The following is a 17,299-nucleotide window of genomic DNA, read 5'->3' on the forward strand; positions in this document are numbered from 1 at the left end:
GGGGCAGGGTGGAAGGAGGTGTAATCTAGGTAGCTGTGGGAGTCGGTCAGTTTGTAGTAAATGTCTGTGTTGAGTCGGTTGCCCGAAATAGAAATGGAGAGGTCTCGGAAGGGGAGGGAGGAGTCTGAGACGGTCCAGGTAAATTTGAGGTCGGGGTGGAAGGTGTTAGTAAAGTGGATGAACTGTTCAACCTCCTCATGGGAGCACAAGGTAGCGCCAATACAATCATCGATGTAGCGGAGGAAAAGGTGGGGGGTGGTACCAGTGTAGCTGCAGAAGATGGACTGTTCCACATATCTGACAAAGAGGCAGGCATAGCTGGGGCCATGTGGGTGCCCATGGCTACTCTTTTGGTTTGGAGGAAGTGGGAGGATTGGAAGGAGAAGTTGTTAAAAGTGAGGACCAGTTCAGTCAGTCGAAGGAGGGTGTCAGTGGAAGGATACTGTTTGGGTCGGCGGGAGAGGAAGAAGCGGAGGGCTTGGAGGCCTTCGTGATGGGGGATGGAAGTGTATAGGGACTGGATGTCCATTGTGAAGATAAGGCGTTGGGGGCCGGAGAAGCGAAAATCATGGAGGAGGTGGAGGACTTAGTCCAAGAACTCCCCACCGACGTTCAGGACACCACCCATGCCCTCCACCTCCTCCATGATTTTCACTTCTCCAGCCCCCAACGCCTTATCTTCACGATGAACATCCAGTCCCTATACACTTCCATCCCCCATCACAAAGGCCTCTAAGCCCTCCTCTAAGGAAATAAAGGACAAGAATGGGGGATAAATATTTAGAAACAGTCACAAGATTAGATTAGATTACTTACAGTGTGGAAACAGGCCCTTCGGCCCAACAAGTCCACACCGACCCGCCGAAGCGCAACCCACCCATACTCCTACCTTTACCCCTTTAACCTAACACTACGGGCAATTTAGCATGGCCAATTCACCTGACCCGCACATCTTTGGACTGTGGGAGGAAACCGGAGCACCCGAAGGAAACCCACGCAGACACGGGGAGAATGTGCAAACTCCACACAGTCAGTCGCCTGAGTCGGGAATTGAACCCGGGTCTACAGGCGCTGTGAGGCAGCAGTGCTAACCACTGGGCCACCGTGCCGCCCACAAAGGAAAGAGTTAGTACACAAATCAAAAGATGAAATAAATTGGTTATTTACCAGTTGCTGGTGCACTCAGGTAAGAAGAATGAAAAGACTGACTATTATTCAAATAGTGACATGCTTCAAAGAAAATGCAGCACTGAGGTATTTTTGTACATGAGACACATCAACGTAGCATGCAAGGTACTGCAATCACTGAAGAACTTAGCATGCAAATGCAGCAAGTCATTAAGGAGGGAAATGGAATTTGATCTTTTGTTGCTATGGAAATAGAGTTTAAAAATAGGAAACTTTTGTATCACTGCAAAGGTTTGGTGAGGCTGCACTGGGAATGTATATTGTATACAGTTTTTTGCCTTTGCACTTATGTATTTATCTAACATCTATTGTTAGATAAACTGAAGCTACCATGAGAATGTAACTTAAAAGTTTTCAAATTTACATATTAAAGAGCTTAAACCAGCATATCCCATCCTGAAATATAAAAGACGTAATCTAAGCTGTTTAATATATCATTACAACTCCGTGACATAGTAACCCTTTTGCTATAAATTCTGTCTCTTCTGGTCCTGCTTCACAACCACCTGATGATAATGCTTCCAAATAAACCTGTTGGACTATAACCTGGTGTTGTGTGATTTTTAACTTTATTTATGAAAGTATCTGCTGGCGTCAGAGGTGATTCAGACAGATTCTAGGATAAAAGATTGACTTATCAAGAATGGCTAAACCGGTAAGGACTGTATTCATTAAAATATAGAAGAATGAGGGTTGATCTTCTTGCTGAAAACAACGAATGCTAGAGATGACAGCAGGTCAGGCAGCATCCATGGGGAGAGAACAAACTAACATTTCAAGTCTAGATGATTTATCAGAGCTGAAGTGCAAGCTAACATTTCGAGTCTAGACGACTCTTCATCAGAGCTGCAGTGGAAATGTACAAGACTTTGAGCATGGTTTGACAGGGTAAATGTTGAGAAGATGTTTTCAGTCAGGGGCTATCTCAAACTAGGGGAGATAGTTGCAGAATAAGGAGACACTCTTTTAAAACTGAGATGTGAAGAAATTTCTTCTCCCAGTAAATATCTTGACTTCATTATCCCAGAGAGTTGTGGCAGCTAGACTCGTGGATGTACTTAGTGGAGGTAGATAGATTTTTATAAGTTCAGTGAATTAATGGCTATGCGGAGCTGGCATGAAAGTGGAATTGAAACATGGGCATATTAGCCCTGATACTAATTAATGGCAGAGGTGAATTTGATGTGTTTAATGGCCTATTCCTGCTCCTTCGTTGCATAGTCACTTTATATTTAAATGTTTTTGGAGAAACTAGGTTTTGAAGGATCATGGCAAAACTGATTTATTTCGATATTTGTGAAAATACCTGAAGTGGTTTCTTAAAAACAGGTCAGAAAATGCTAACCTGTGGATATTAGAGTCGATTTTAGAACAAGGATTTGCTGCAAACACCTGCTGGGACTGTTTTTGAACAATGAATGGCTTGGAGAGTATGCTCGTATTTTAGGAACTATTGCAATCAAAAATACTGTGAGGAATAGCTACCCTGCTGATTTCTCCCATTTCTGAAAAGAAAACCCTCTTGTTGAGTTCAGGGTGAAATGCATTTTTTTCTTCTGATAAAACGATTTGGAGGAACTTCTTAATATTAATTGGTGAGGTGAGAGTGACAACCCTTGACATTCGATCGAGAATGGCATCAAGGAGCCCTAGCAAAACTGGAATCAATAGATGTCAGGGGACAAACTCTGTGCTGGTTGGAGTCATACCTGGTACACAGTAAGATGGTAGTGGTTGTTGGAGGCCACCCATCTCAGTCCCAGGACATCTCTGCAGGAGTTGCTCAGGGTAGTGCCCTAGGTTCAGCCATCTTCAACTGCTTAATCAATGGCTTTCCCTTGACCATAAGGTCAGAAGTGGGGATGTATGCCAATGATTGTACAATGTTGAGCACCATTTGCAACTCCTCAAATAGTGAAGCAATCCGTGTTCAAATGCAAAAGTATCTCGACAATATCTAGGCTTTGGTTGACGAGTGGCAAGTAACATTAATACCACACAAATGCCAGGCTATGACCATCACCAATAAGAGACAAACTAATCACTGATCCTTGAAATTCAATAGTGTTACCATCACTAACCCCCCATAATCAACATCCTGGGGATTACCATTGACCAGAAACCCAACTGAACAATGGCTACTAGAGCAGGTCTAAGGCTAGGAATAATGCAGTGAGTAATTTTCCTCCTCGCTCCCCAAAGTGTGTCCATCATCTACAAGGCACATGTTAAGAGTATGATGGAATACTCCCCACTTGCCTGGTTGGGTGCAACTTCTACAATATTAAAGAATCTTGACACTATCCAGGATAAAGCAGGCTGATTAATTGGCACTACATCCACAATCATTCACTCCCTCCACCACCGACACTCACTAGCAGCAATATGCACTATTTATAAGATGCACAACAGAAATTCACCAAAGGTCCTCAAATAGCACCTTCCAAACCCATGACTACTTCCATCTAGAAGAACAAGAACACCAGTGCCTTCGAGTTTCCCTCCAAGCCAATCACCATCCTGACTTGGAAATACATTGCTGCTCCTTCACTGTTGCTGGTTCAAAATCCAGGAATTTCCTCCCTAATAGCATTGTGGGTCAACCCATAGCTGGTGGACTGCAGCAGTTCCAGAAGATAGCACACGACCACCTTCTCAACTAGGGACAGGCACTAAAGGCTGTCCAGCCAGCGATGCCCACATTCGACAAATGAATAAAAAAACGCATTTCCTGAACAAGCTGTGTATTAAAGCTTCCAGAGACAACCATGTATGATTATTTGCTTGATGACATGTGCAAGAACACCAGACTAGCAGACTTCATGTAATTTTATGACTCATCTTTTTCTCTTCCAAGGATAAGCACATTGGCCAAAATGTGTTCTTTCTTTTAAAGTCAATCTCTGTAAATAAATCTCTTTTTTCCCTTTTCCTGAAACATGTGTATACATTTGTACATGTGCACTGGGGATACGGAGGCATCACTACATTTCTTCTATATTTCAAACTACATGTAAAGCAAATATTGCATCTTAATTGAATACATTGTTTTGATAACAAACCAGCAATTCTGTTTTGTTAAAAAAAAAATTGGTGATGATCTGGTTGTTTAAAGCCTAAAATAGGTAAGGTACTTCATTCACCATCTTTGCAACTGGAAAAGCTATTTTCTTTTGTGATCTATGGAGTAGTGGAACTGGAGTAACAGTGCACCCCCTCCAGCTTTAAGATGTAACAATACATAGAATTCTAACTTAATAATTCCAGGTTGTTATATTTGATTTGTGGACCTGGGAGGATTTAACTACAATCTTTTCATACTTCCTTAGGATTAACGTTATAAAGACTCAATTCTGAATGACAAAATAATGAGTACTATGATCATAGTCTATATGGCAATTAAATATAGTTTGACAATACTACTTTAACTTTACTTTTAATTTTTAAATCCACATATGAAACAAATGGATATTCAAATAAATATATTATGAAAATTATACTCTCAATCCAGTATAATTTCTGAACAGCATAGAGTGCCTTTGTCTCAAGTCTGTAAGGGGAATTTTCTTACAATTCAAAACTTCTTGTGTCCTACAGGATGACTTGCCCATATCTGTGTAAGTATATCTATTCACTTACTGGCTTTTTAAATAAATTGCTTTTATCACTGTGGCTTAAAAGAAGTTGCTCTTGTCCATTATATAGAGCTTTAAGGTCATAAAAACAATTTATTTTTAAGTAAGGTTTATCATTTCTTTTTATAGCTTTCTTTCATTGAATCAATGAGGGTCACCCTGTATACTATCTAGCTTTTTAGAGGTATGAGGCTGTCACTCAACAGTGGGGCATACAAAGCATTTTTTGGTTTTCACCTGCACTTTTTGTGTAATGTATTTACTATCTTCATGGTAATGATTCAAATGGTGAATGATGTGTTTTAATTTTTACTTCCAGCATGGTAATTTAATTAATACAGAATTTCTTCATTGAATAGGTCACTTCCTTTACACACCTGCACTATTCCACCAGCACTAAGACATTCATCTTGATTGAGTTTGCTATCTAGACTAAGTTGGGGGGATCACAATCTGGTGAGCATGCCATGGCACAGCCCTTAAAGGAAGCAACACCCAAGGTCTCTGACCCCTTCTGTCCCTCAAGCAGATAACAAGCTCCTGTACTCAGCCATAACAGACATATTGGAGAGGCAAGGAAAGATGAGGAAGAGCTGCCAGGAGCTCTCAGTAGACAGAACCACAGGCTGGAGGAGCAGCATCACATAAATTAATCAGTCAATTCATACAACTTTTTGATGGCCTGGATATTTCTAAACACGGTAAAAATCATTACATTTCTTGAGATATAATACATCAGTACCATGTATTGCCCAAATGAAAATTAAATTGTATTCTTGATAATATTAATGCATCTAGAAGTGAAATGTTATCACTTACGATTTCTAGGTTTATCTTCATCCATTCCTTCATCTTCATTCTCTGGATCTATATCTTCAGCTTGGGTAATCCAGTCCAGGTAGCCTTTGAGATCTTCTTCTAACTGTTGTTTCTCTCTTAACTTTTGAAAATCACCTCGAGCTTTGGCCTTCTCCCTTTCTTTGGAAAACTCTCTATTTCCCAAAAAACACAGAAGACATGATTTAGGTGACAGAAGCAAATCATGCAATTTATCTCATTGGAACAAATTATTCTGTTGCATAATCTGCATAATTTCCCATATCAATCCCAGCTGCTTTATATGACAAACCACACTCAGTTCACAAGCAACACAAATCTAAATAATTACGTAAGAAATTGGAGCAAGCCTGTCCTGCCATTCGACAAGAACATGGCTGACCTGGTCCAGGCTTCAACTCCTCTTTCATACCAATTCAGCACAGTTATCAGCTCAATGGTATTTCAAAAATCAATCTACCTCCTCTTTCAATAGTTTTAGTCATCCAGCTTTTACAACTTTCTGTGACAGAAAATTCCAGACATTCATACCCCGTCAGAGGAATTTCCAATGCATCTCAGTTTTAAATAATTGTCTGCTTATTCTGTAAATATGTCCCGTGGTTGAAGATCCCCCATTAGTGGAACAATTTTCTCAACATCTAACCTATCAAGCCTCATAGAATCTTGGACATTCCAATTAGATCAGCCCCCATTCTTCAAAACTCTAAAGAATACAGGCCTTATATGTTTAGCTGTCCTTAATAGATCAACCCTTCAACTCGGGAATTAACCTGATGGATCTCTTTTGAACTGATTCCAATGCCAGTATATCCTTCCTTAAGTATTAGGACAAAATTTGTACACAGTATTCCAGGTATGATCTCACCAACATCCTGTACAATTGTAACAAGACTTTTCCCATTTTTAAACACCAACACCCTTGCAAAAAAGGTCAAAATTCCATTTGCCTTGGTATTTACTTGCCTTCTTATCTGCATGCTATGATATAAAAACAAATGAGTTGGCATATTGTGATATGCTATCTGTTTGTTTCTCATGCACAAAAATGCCTATATCCCTCTGTACTGCACTATTTTGAAGTGTCTCTCTATTTAAATAATAGTCTGCCTTTGATTCTTCGTACCAAATACACTTTCCTAAATTAAACTCCACCTGTAATGCTTCTAACCAATTTTCAATCTATCTGCATCCCTTGCAGATTGCTTATGTCTTTATCACAATATGCCCTCCCAATTACTTTTATATCATCAGCAAATTTGGATACAGTTCACTTAGCCCTACCCCCGCCCTCTACTCATTCATATGGATAGCAAATAACTTAGGCTCTAAGACTGATCCTTGTGGCACTCCACAAATGATAATGCCAATCAGGAAGAGTCTTATTAATTCAGACTTTTTTCCTTCTGTGTTTTAACCAATCCACATGCCATGCCAATGCATTAACCCAAATACTGTAGGCTCCTGTCTTGTGCAAGAACTTTTTATCTCTCATTCCCCGTTAACTCTCTAGTCACTTCCTCCGAGGGTCTTACACTTACATTAGATAATCTATTTTTATATAGAGTAGCCCATGCTGTTTGTTTTTATATTTCGTGTCAACTTACCTTCATAATCAATTTTCTCCCTCTTCATTAGCTTTTTAATCAACTGCTGCTAGTTTCAGAAAAAAAATCTATTTCTCTGGCTTACCAATTGTTTTCATAAGTTTGTTTGCATTGGTTTTGATCAGATTCTCTCTTTGATCATATTTCTGAACCTTAGATTATTGAGGCCTTCTTTTTGAATAAATCTTTGCCACATTTCATCTATTTACTTTCCCCTTAATCATTTTTGTGCTTGCTTTAGACAATTCTTTCTTCATCCCTATTTAATTGCTCTTATTTCAGTTGAGGACATTGGTTTGAAACCCAAGTTGGCTTCTCCCAATCTATTTGAAATTCTACTATATTATGATCACTGTCCCTGGTGGACCTTAAACACAAGATATCTTAATAATTGTACGTCATTATATATTGCTAGATCTAAAATAGTATGTTCCCTGGTAGGTTCTGCAATATTTTGCTCTATGAAGTAATCCCAGATGTAATCTACAAATTTATCTTCCAGACTTCAAAACCCCCTGTCAGAAGAACTCCATTTGCATCTCTGTCTTATATGATTGTCTTCTTATTCTATAACTATATCCCATAGACTGAAATTCCCTGATTAGTGTTATCCTTGCACATTTGATTTGTCCACTCAACATGACAATGGTCGTGCCCTTCTTATGCACCTCCATTATTTCTTGATTTTCACTTTGTCCGACAGGTAGACCTTCCTTTAGTTATTATGCTGTACCACCTCCACCTCTACTCTGCTATGAATGTAGTGTTTCCAAAAATGAGAATTTTTTTGTTCTTGTAATGAATAAAATCTAACTTGCAAATGGAGGTGAGCAAGGGAAGAATGGTCATTAAACATTGAATATTCTGGATCAGTGGTGCTGGAAGAGCACAGCAATTCAGGCAGCATCCGAAAAGCTTCGAAATCGACGTTTCGGGCAAAAGCCCTTCATCAGGAAAAACGTCAATTTCGAAGCTTTTCGGATGCTGCCTGAATTGCTGTGCTCTTCCAGCACCACTGATCCAGAATCTGGTTTCCAGCATCTGCAGTCATTGTTTTTACCTCATTAAACATTGAATAGCTGTTCCATGATCATTGGCCAAAAGGATTCAGTCAATTTATTGACGCAACGTAAGTTACCAGACCCTAGAAATAGGTCATTTCAACATGTGCTCAGGGGTAGAGGGCAGTTCTCGTCATACACCCTATGTAGGCAAAAACAATGACTGCAGATGCTGGAAGCCAGATTCTGGATTAGTGGTGCTGGAAAAGCACAGCAGTTCAGACAGCATCCGAGCTGTCTGAACTGCTGTGCTTTTCCAGCATCACTAATCCAGGACCCTACGTAGGCAGTAGTCCTTGGTAGATGACTGGGTCTTCTCTAGCTAGTAAATGGATTAGAAGAGGAGAAAGAAGATGTAGGGAAGACTTCCCTAAAACTTCAGCATGGGTGAAAGACCTGCTTTCACAACTTTAACAAGACCAACACAATTGCAAAACGTTTGGAACAAACTGGCCAAAAGCATCTGTGTGTGTACTTTGCAGCTGAATGGAAATACAAGGAGTCTAGGGAATAAGTTACAAACTTACAAAGAGAAAGTAACAGCTTAAACAGTTAGTTAAGACGTAAGATTAAAGCATATAATGAGGCATGCTACAAAAAGAAACAGAAAAATATCGAAAAAGACTCTGTGTTATACGCAGAGAATGCAAGATGGCAGGAAAAACAAGAAGATGCAAGGGGTACTCTGGCAGAATTAATTCAACAAAAATGCTTACTGGAAGCATTCCACAGCCCTTGTAATAGCCAAGATTTTTTTTAAAACTCGAGACAGAAATGAGCAGTGATACCTGTATTCGCTGCTAGACGATGAGTGATTGATACATGCTGGAAAAGTAAGTTCAAGAGTGGTTTCCCTGGTGATTTCAGGCATTGTTGGGATAATGTAGTTGAAAACAATCTCTCCCTTCTTTTGTGCAGTGAAACAGAACTGTCATGTGAAGTTGTAAGAGCCATGCTGAAACTGAACAAGAGGGATATGCAGAAGCTACATCTGATCTGGTAAGATAGAGGACTTCACAATCAGTACAACAGGTTCACAACTCCACACAGATCCCTGTCACCAGCTGAGGCTGTGGCTTTGAGGAAAGAACTGCACATTACAATGGTTATAAGTTCCAACAACCTTCTCTTCATACCAAAATAGGAGATGTTTAGATTCTCATATCCAGAGTTGGGAAGAGATGTTTTTTAAAAAGGTTCTTCTAACAGCCTGCTCTTTAGACGGAAAGAGGAGAATGGAACCTGGATATTATTGCAAAAGGCATCCTGAGAGAATGTCATTGTCACTGGGGAACTTGTTGATTTCTATAAAGAATTAGTTATTATCAAACAATCTCCTAGAAGGAGGAGAAGGGGGATTTAATAATAGGAAATGAGGAAATGGCTGAGGCGTAGAACAGGTATTTAGTGTCAGTCCTCACAGTGGAAGACAATAATTGATCACAAGGATGTGATGCCAGTTAGTATCCAGAAGTGATCATTATCACTAAAGAGGTAGTGTTGGGAAAGCTAATAGGGCTAAAGGTTGACAAGTCTCCTGGGCCTGACAGAATGCATCCCAGGGTAGGTGGCAGTGTGTCTCAGTGCTTAGTACTGCTGCCTCACATTCTCCTCGTGTCTATGTGGGTTTCCTCCCACAGTCCAAAGATGTGCAGGTTACATAAATTGGCGAAATTGCTTATAGTATGCAGGGATGTGTAAGTTGGGTGCATTAGCTCGGGGAAACGTAGAGTAATAGGATAGCAGAATGGGTCTGGATAGGTTACTCTTTGGAGGATCTGTGGGGACTTGTTGAGTAAATGGCCTGTTCCCACACTGTAGGGATTCTATGCTTCTATGAAGTTACTAAAAGTGGTGGCGGGAAAATAACAAATGTGCTCATGGTAATTTAAGAAAATTCACTGCATTCTATGGCGATTCCAGCAGATTGGAAGACAGCAAATGTGCTGCCATTGTTTAAAAAAAAAGGAGGTAGACATAAGGCGGACAACTGTAGGCCCATTAACTTAACTTCTATAGTGGGGAAAATGCTCAAATCTATCATCAAGGAAGGAATAGTGAGACATCTGGATAGAAATTATCCCATCTGGCAGACGCAGCATGAGCTCATAAAAGGCAGATCATGCTTAACTAGTTTACTGGAATTCTTTGAGGACATTGTGAGTATGGACATTGGTGAACTAGTGGATGTGATGTATTTGGATTTCCAGATAGCATTCAACAAGGTGCCACTCAAAAGGTTGCTGCACAGATAAAGATGCAAGGTATTACAAATAATGTATTAGCATGGATAGAGATTGGTGAATTAACATAAATCAAAGAGTGAGAATAAATGGGTTTTTCTGATTGGCAATCAGTGGCTAGTGGTGTGTCTCAGAGATCAGTGTTAGAGCTACAATTGTTTACAATTTACATAGATGATTTGGAGTTGGGAACCAGACCCACCATCAGGGATATATTTCCCTCCCCATCACTACCTATATTCTGTAAAGACCATTCCCTCCATGACTCCCTTGTTAGGTCCACACCTACAACCAACCCACCCTTTCTTCCTGCCACCTTCCCCTGCCACTGCAAGAATTGCAAAACCTGCGCTTACACCTCTCCTCTTACTGCCGTCCAGGGCCCCAAAGGAGTCTTCCACATCAGTCAGAGATTTACCTGCACTTCCACATACGTCATCTCGTGTACCCATTTCTCCCATTGTGGTCTCCTCTACATTGGGGAGACAGGACGCCTACTTGTGGAACACTTCAGAGAACATCTCTGGGATGCACGCATGAAACAGCTCCACTGCCCTGTGGCTGAACACTTTAACTCCCCCTCCCCTCCGCCAAGGATATGCAAGTCCTGGGCCTCCTCCAATGCCAAACCCTTACCACTGGACGCCTGGAGGAAGAACACCCCATCTTCCACCTTGGGATCCTCCAACCACACGGGATCAATGTGGATTTCACCAGTTTCCTCATTTCCCCTCCCCTCACCTTATCCCAGGTCCAACCTTCCAACTCGGCACTGCCCTTTTGACCTGTCCTACTTGTCCATCTTCCTTCCCACCTATCTGCTCCACCCTCCTCTCTGACCAATCACCTTCACCCCCAACTCCACTTACCTATCACAGTCTCAGTTACCTTTCCCCCAGCCCCACCACCTTTCATTTATCGCTCTGGCCCCTTCGGCTACCCCTCATTCCTGATGAAGAGCTTATGCTCGGAACGTCGATTCTCCTGCTCCTCTGATGCTACCTGACCTGCTGTGCTTTTCCGTACCACACTCTTCGACCAGATCTACTATGTCAAAGTTCACAGATGACACTAAGATGTATGGTAGAGCAAAGTGTGCAAAGGACATTAAGTCTGTCGAGGGATATAGATAGGTTAAGTGAGTGGGCAAGGGTCTGGCAGATGGAGTACAACCTTGGTAAATGTGAGGTCATCATTTTTGGTAAGAATAACAGCAAAATAGACCATTATTTAAATGGTGAAAAATTGCAGCATGTTGCTGTGCAGAGGGACCGGGGAGTCCTTGTGCATGAACCACAAAAAGTTGATTTGCAAGTGTAGCAGATAATTAAGAAAGCAAATGGAATATTGTACTTCATTATTAAAGGGATGGGTTTAAAAACAGGGAGGTTATGGTATAGCTGTATAGGGTGCTGGTGAGGCCATACCTACAGTACACTTGTTTATCTCCATTCTTTGATTTCTGTGAGTTCACCAATCGCTATCCATGTTAACACATTAATCGTAATGCTATGCATCTATGCAGCAGCTTTTTATGTGATCCCCTTGTCGAATGCCTTCTGGAAATTCAGACACACCACATTCAGTGGTTCACTGTGGATGTACTCCTGGTGTACAGTTTTAGTCTCCTTACTTGAGAAAGGATATATTGGCACTGGAGCAGATACAGAGGAGGTTTACCAGGTTAATTCCAAAGTTGAGAGGGTTGGCTTATGAGAAGAGATTGAGTATACTGGGACTATACTCATTGGAATTTAGAAGAATGAGGGGGGATTTCATAGAAACATAAAATTATGAAGTAAATAGATTAACAGAAGCAGGGAGGTTATTCCCACTGGCAGGTGAAACTAAAACTAAGGGGGCATAACCTCAAAAGAAGGGGAAGCAGATTTAGGACTGAGTTAAGAGGAACTTCTTTGCCCAAATGGTTGGAATGTGTGGAATTCCCTGTCCAGTGAAGTAGCTGAGGCTACCTCATTAAATGGTTTAAGGCAAAGATGGATAGATTTTTGAACAATAAAGGAATTATGGGTGATGGTGAGTGGGCGTGAAAGTGGAGCTGAGTCCATGAAAAGACCAGCTATGATCTTATTGAATGGCAGAACAGGCCCGAGGGGCTAGATGGCCTACTCCTATATCTACTTCTTACATTCTTATGTTCACTGGAAGCCCCAGTATATTTGTATAGCGGCTGCATGGCTGCCATCAAAAGACCTGGTCAATGGAAGAAGAGGACACAAATGAAATGAATATTGTGACTCCCCAAGTATCAAGAGCACATTTTTGAAAGCGAAACAGTGGAGTTTGTTAGCAGTTGTTAATGGGCCCTTGTCCAGCAGGAAGTCTGAATTATCTAAGAACCCTGTATATATCTAAATTTGCTGTTTGCACTGCAATTGGTTGTGTTACTATCCCTAAGATTGCTGAAGTAAACAGGATGGGGAAAATCTTGACAAAGAGAGCTATTTCTGCTTCCCACCTCCTCCTCCTGTATATATGGGTCCTAACTCGGTTAAGCAGCATGTAGGAAGACTAGAGGCAGCAATGGACAACATCAGAATGAGACTGGGCACTTGGCAGGTCACTGAAGTGGCAGCTCAATCCCTAGGCTAATAAGCCAGAGTCTTATGGGCCTCCCAAGAAGAGATGCTGTCTTCTCTCTGATACAATAGTTGTGGGAAGTCAATAGTCCATACCGTGATAGTGGAGTCCTCCAGCAATTAATGCTAACCAACTCCCCCATAATCACTATTCTACAAAAGGCTCACCACAAATCAAGGTTTTGCGGAAACAGGATATTTTTTGCAAACCTCAAAGATTCAACATTGATTTGAGGAAAACGTTAAAAAGTTTGGACAAGTGTTTGGAAAAAGTATGAATGTGTGTTTAAAAAGTGAATTCCTAATTACTGTAAAATAGAGAACTTTGTTGTGAAAAAATGGTTCTGAGGAAATTAGGAAGTCACAATGGGATCAGTGTCATTTTTACTTCTTTTCCTGACATACTGGGGACTCAAGGGTTAAACATTCCACTGCTAAAATGACTCTCTGCAGTATCAATAGCATGCCTGTCCTCTTACAGAATGAGGCAGGACATCACAGCAAGGGTGCTGGCTGACACATAGAGAACTGAACCCTCTGGAGCCATACATGTGGACTCCACTTGCAGCCTCAGGCAAAGGTATTTGTCCTCCTGGACAAGACTGATAGCCTTGGTCATAACCCGATTAACTGCCTCTTGCTCCCATTATCATGCTTCCCTTTCCTATTAACAATGAATCCCACATTGAAAACAAGCAAAGTCCTTCTGTTTAAATCTCTTCCCATCAACACATGATTATGAAGAATACGATAACCAGTTCCTGTAACCCATCCACTAGTTATCACAGGACATTGGCAATCACCGGGCATTGTAAAATTATAATTACCTATCTTAAACAATGTAATGACAATCAGCCATGTGACTTATGTGCCTTTTGTATTATTCCTATAAAAATACTGCCTTTGTGTGTAGAGCAGAGATTCATGGAGAGGTGTCACCACAAGTAGACGCACGACTACTTTTGGGGACATTGAGAATCTCTTGCCGGTTGTCCGATAATAAAGCATTTACGGTTGTACAGAAACTTGTGTCGTCCGGAGTTGTGGACCAAAACATACATCAACAGTTCAATGTGTTCCAAGACACATTAAGTAGAAGTTTGGCTGGTATCTAAATTGAACACGCAAGCATTTATTCTAGTTTTCAGGAGGAAAAGGTTATAAACAAGAGGCATGAGTGAGAAAAATCTAAAACAAAGTACAAAATGAAGGCAGTTGATGTTTTTGGCCCAGCCCCTTCTCAGACCAGTACGTAGTTAATTCTTTCTTTTGGCTGCTTTTAAAATCTTACCACACACCTTCTGTGTGGCTAGATGAGTGATTTTGGACAGGACTACCTTTTGGACATTTCTAAATTTAAGAATATGCTTGGCTATTATAGAGCCACCAGATGCCACAGCCTAGGTCCCATTAGTTTTGCTGAGACAATGCATTTGAAACTGGGAGAACCTTATACTGACTGCGATCATTTGCATCTTCAATACAAAAAACAATGTTTAAAAGCATAGATACAATTATATCCACGTTTTTAAGTTTGAGACTGATGAAAAACACCCTTGACACAATTTGCTATTTCAAACCACACAATGGGAGATTTGCATGAAGATTAAAGAAAAACATTTAAAATTTAAAATCTTTATTTCAAACAAAAGTCAGTGGAAACAGCCTTAGTGGTTTAATGAGCATCAAAAAGGGAAAAGATTGTTTGGGAAGAAACTAATTGATCACCAACAAAATCTGTCAGCCCAACAACATTGCTGAGGCTGTGCCAAATTCAAACACATGTAAATTCTATCATGCCACAATCAACCATCCCTAAAGGTTCCTTTACAACAAGATTGTTAATTAGCCCTTCTTCATTACATAATACTAGATCCAAAATAACATGACTCAATATACTGCTTGGGTAGTTCTAACACACTCTAGAAACTCAACCTCCACAGCTTTAGTGCTTAATTGGTTTATTTGGTCTATTGTGTTGTAAAGGAACCTTTAGGGATGGTTGATTGTGGCATGATAGAATTTACATGTGTTTAAAATGAGGTAGGTTATTCTCAAGCAAGGCTGTTAATTTTGAATGAGGGTAATTATAAACGCATGGGGCACAAATTTGCCAAGATATATAGGGAAAATCCTTTCAAAGGTATAATTGTACATCGGTAATGTATACCATTTAAAGAATAATCACATGATTTATAGCGACTATATACTCCATCAAGTTGCAAAAGGTTGACAAAGGTCAATCAACTGTGGCCTACAAAGGAAGTTCAGGATTATATTAGATTAGAACATAGAACAGTACGGCACAGAACAGGCCCTTCAGCCCACGATGTTGTGCCGACCACTGATCCTCATGTATGCACCCTCAAATTTCTGTGACCATATGCATGTCCAGTAGTCTCTTAAATGTCCCCAATAACCTTGCTTCCACAACTGCTGCTGGCAGCGCATTCCATGCTCTGACAACTCTCTGTGTAAAGAACTCGCCTCTGACATCCCCTCTATACTTTCCTCCAACCAGCTTAAAACTATGACCCCTCATGTTAGTCATTTCTGCCCTGGGAAATAGTCTCTGGCTATCGACTCTATCTATGCCTCTCATTATCTTGTATACCTCAATTAGGTCCCCTCTCCTCCTCCTTTTCTCCAATGAAAAAAGTACGAGCTCAGTCAACCTCTCTTCATAAGATAAGCCCTCCAGTCCAGGCAGCATCCTGGTAAACCTCCTCTGAACCCTCTCCAAAGCATCCACATCTTTCCTATAATAGGACGACCAGAACTGGACACAGTATTCCAAGTGCGGTCTTAAAAGAAGGCCCATAAAAATGCCAGAAATAGCAGTAATTCTAAGGATTGGGAAGTTTATAGAATACAATAAAGCAAGTTGAAGGAATGGATAAGGAAAGGGAGAAAATAATAGCAATGCAATGTAACAAAAAAAATTGTAAATCTTTTAAATATTCAGAAAATAAATGTTTGGTGAAAATAAATATGGATCCATCACAGATAGAGTCAGTCGAATTTATAATGGTGAATAGAGAAAACCAGAGAAGATAAATGATTACTTTGTACATGTTTTCACTGAGGAGAATTCCAGAAATTGTGCCGAAATAGAATCCAAATGGCTAGGTAGACTTAGAAGTTGAAAGAAGTTATGATCAGTAAGAAAACTGTGCTGGAGCAATTAATGGGGCTTAAAGTTTATAAATTCTCAGGACCTGAAAGTCGACATTCCTGAGTGTTGAAGGAGATATCTGTAGAGATATTCAGTGCATTGGTAATTAGCTTCCCCAATTTTATAGATTCATGAATGACTTCTAACGATTAGAAGACAGTAAAGGTCAGCCCTCTATTTAAGAAAGGAGTCAGAGAGAAAATATGGAATTACAGATGTCTTAGCGATACATCAGTATAGGGAAAATACAAGAATCTATTACAAAGGACGGGATAAATAGAAACTGAAAAAAACTGCAGATGCTGTAAATCAGAAACAAAAACAGAAATTGCTGGAAAAGCTCAGCAGGTCTGGTAGCATCTATGGCGAGAAATCAGAGTTAACTTGTTAAGTCGAATGACCCTTCCTCAAAATATCTGTGGAAAGAAATCAGAGTTAACGTTTTGGGTCGAGTGACCCTTCCTCAGAACTGAGGAATTTCTGTTTTTGTATGTGATAAACAGACACTTGGTTGATAATGATCAGATTGAGCATGTATTTATGAATGGGAAATCATGTTTGATGAACCTATTGTGGTTTTTTTGAAGATATTACCAACAAAATTGATAAAGCAGAGCTGATAGACATAGTATTCTTAAATTTCCAAGAGGATTTTAATAAAACCATTTAATAATTTTTAAATTTAAGTCATTTAATAATCATTTAAAGTCATTTTAATAAAGTAAAATAATTAAGATAGCAAATGTTGTTCCCTTGTTCAAGAAGGGGAGTAGAGACAACCCTGGAAATTATAGATCTGTGAGCCTTACTTCAGTTGTGGGTAAAATGTTGGAAAGGGTTATAAGAGATAGGATATATAAACATCTAGAAAGGAATAAGTTGATTAGGGATAGTCAACATGGTTTTGTGAAGGGTAGGTCGTGCCTCACAAACCTTACTGAATTCTTTGAGAA

The 17,299-nt window shown here is 40.1% G+C and overlaps 1 protein-coding gene across 21 annotated transcripts in view; it reads right to left on the reverse strand.

The window, feature by feature from the left end:
* Window positions 1-17,299, reverse strand: part of LOC122559424 (calcium voltage-gated channel subunit alpha1 C) — a 1,175,809-nt gene that overhangs the window by 608,459 nt on the left and 550,051 nt on the right. For all 21 annotated transcript variants that reach the window (XR_015760447.1, XM_087997307.1, XM_087997306.1 and 18 more), the window contains one exon: window positions 5,643-5,815. Coding sequence is in view for 20 of the 21 variants with exons in the window: in XM_087997307.1 (XP_087853433.1) it covers window positions 5,643-5,815 (173 nt within the window). In the remaining variant the exon portion in view is untranslated. The remainder of the gene's footprint in view (window positions 1-5,642; window positions 5,816-17,299) is intronic.

Source organism: Chiloscyllium plagiosum, unplaced genomic scaffold (assembly GCF_037043375.1).
Source record: "Chiloscyllium plagiosum isolate Xiang-an unplaced genomic scaffold, Cpla_swu_hap1 HiC_scaffold_19, whole genome shotgun sequence".
Classification (NCBI taxonomy): Eukaryota; Metazoa; Chordata; class Chondrichthyes; order Orectolobiformes; family Hemiscylliidae; genus Chiloscyllium; species Chiloscyllium plagiosum.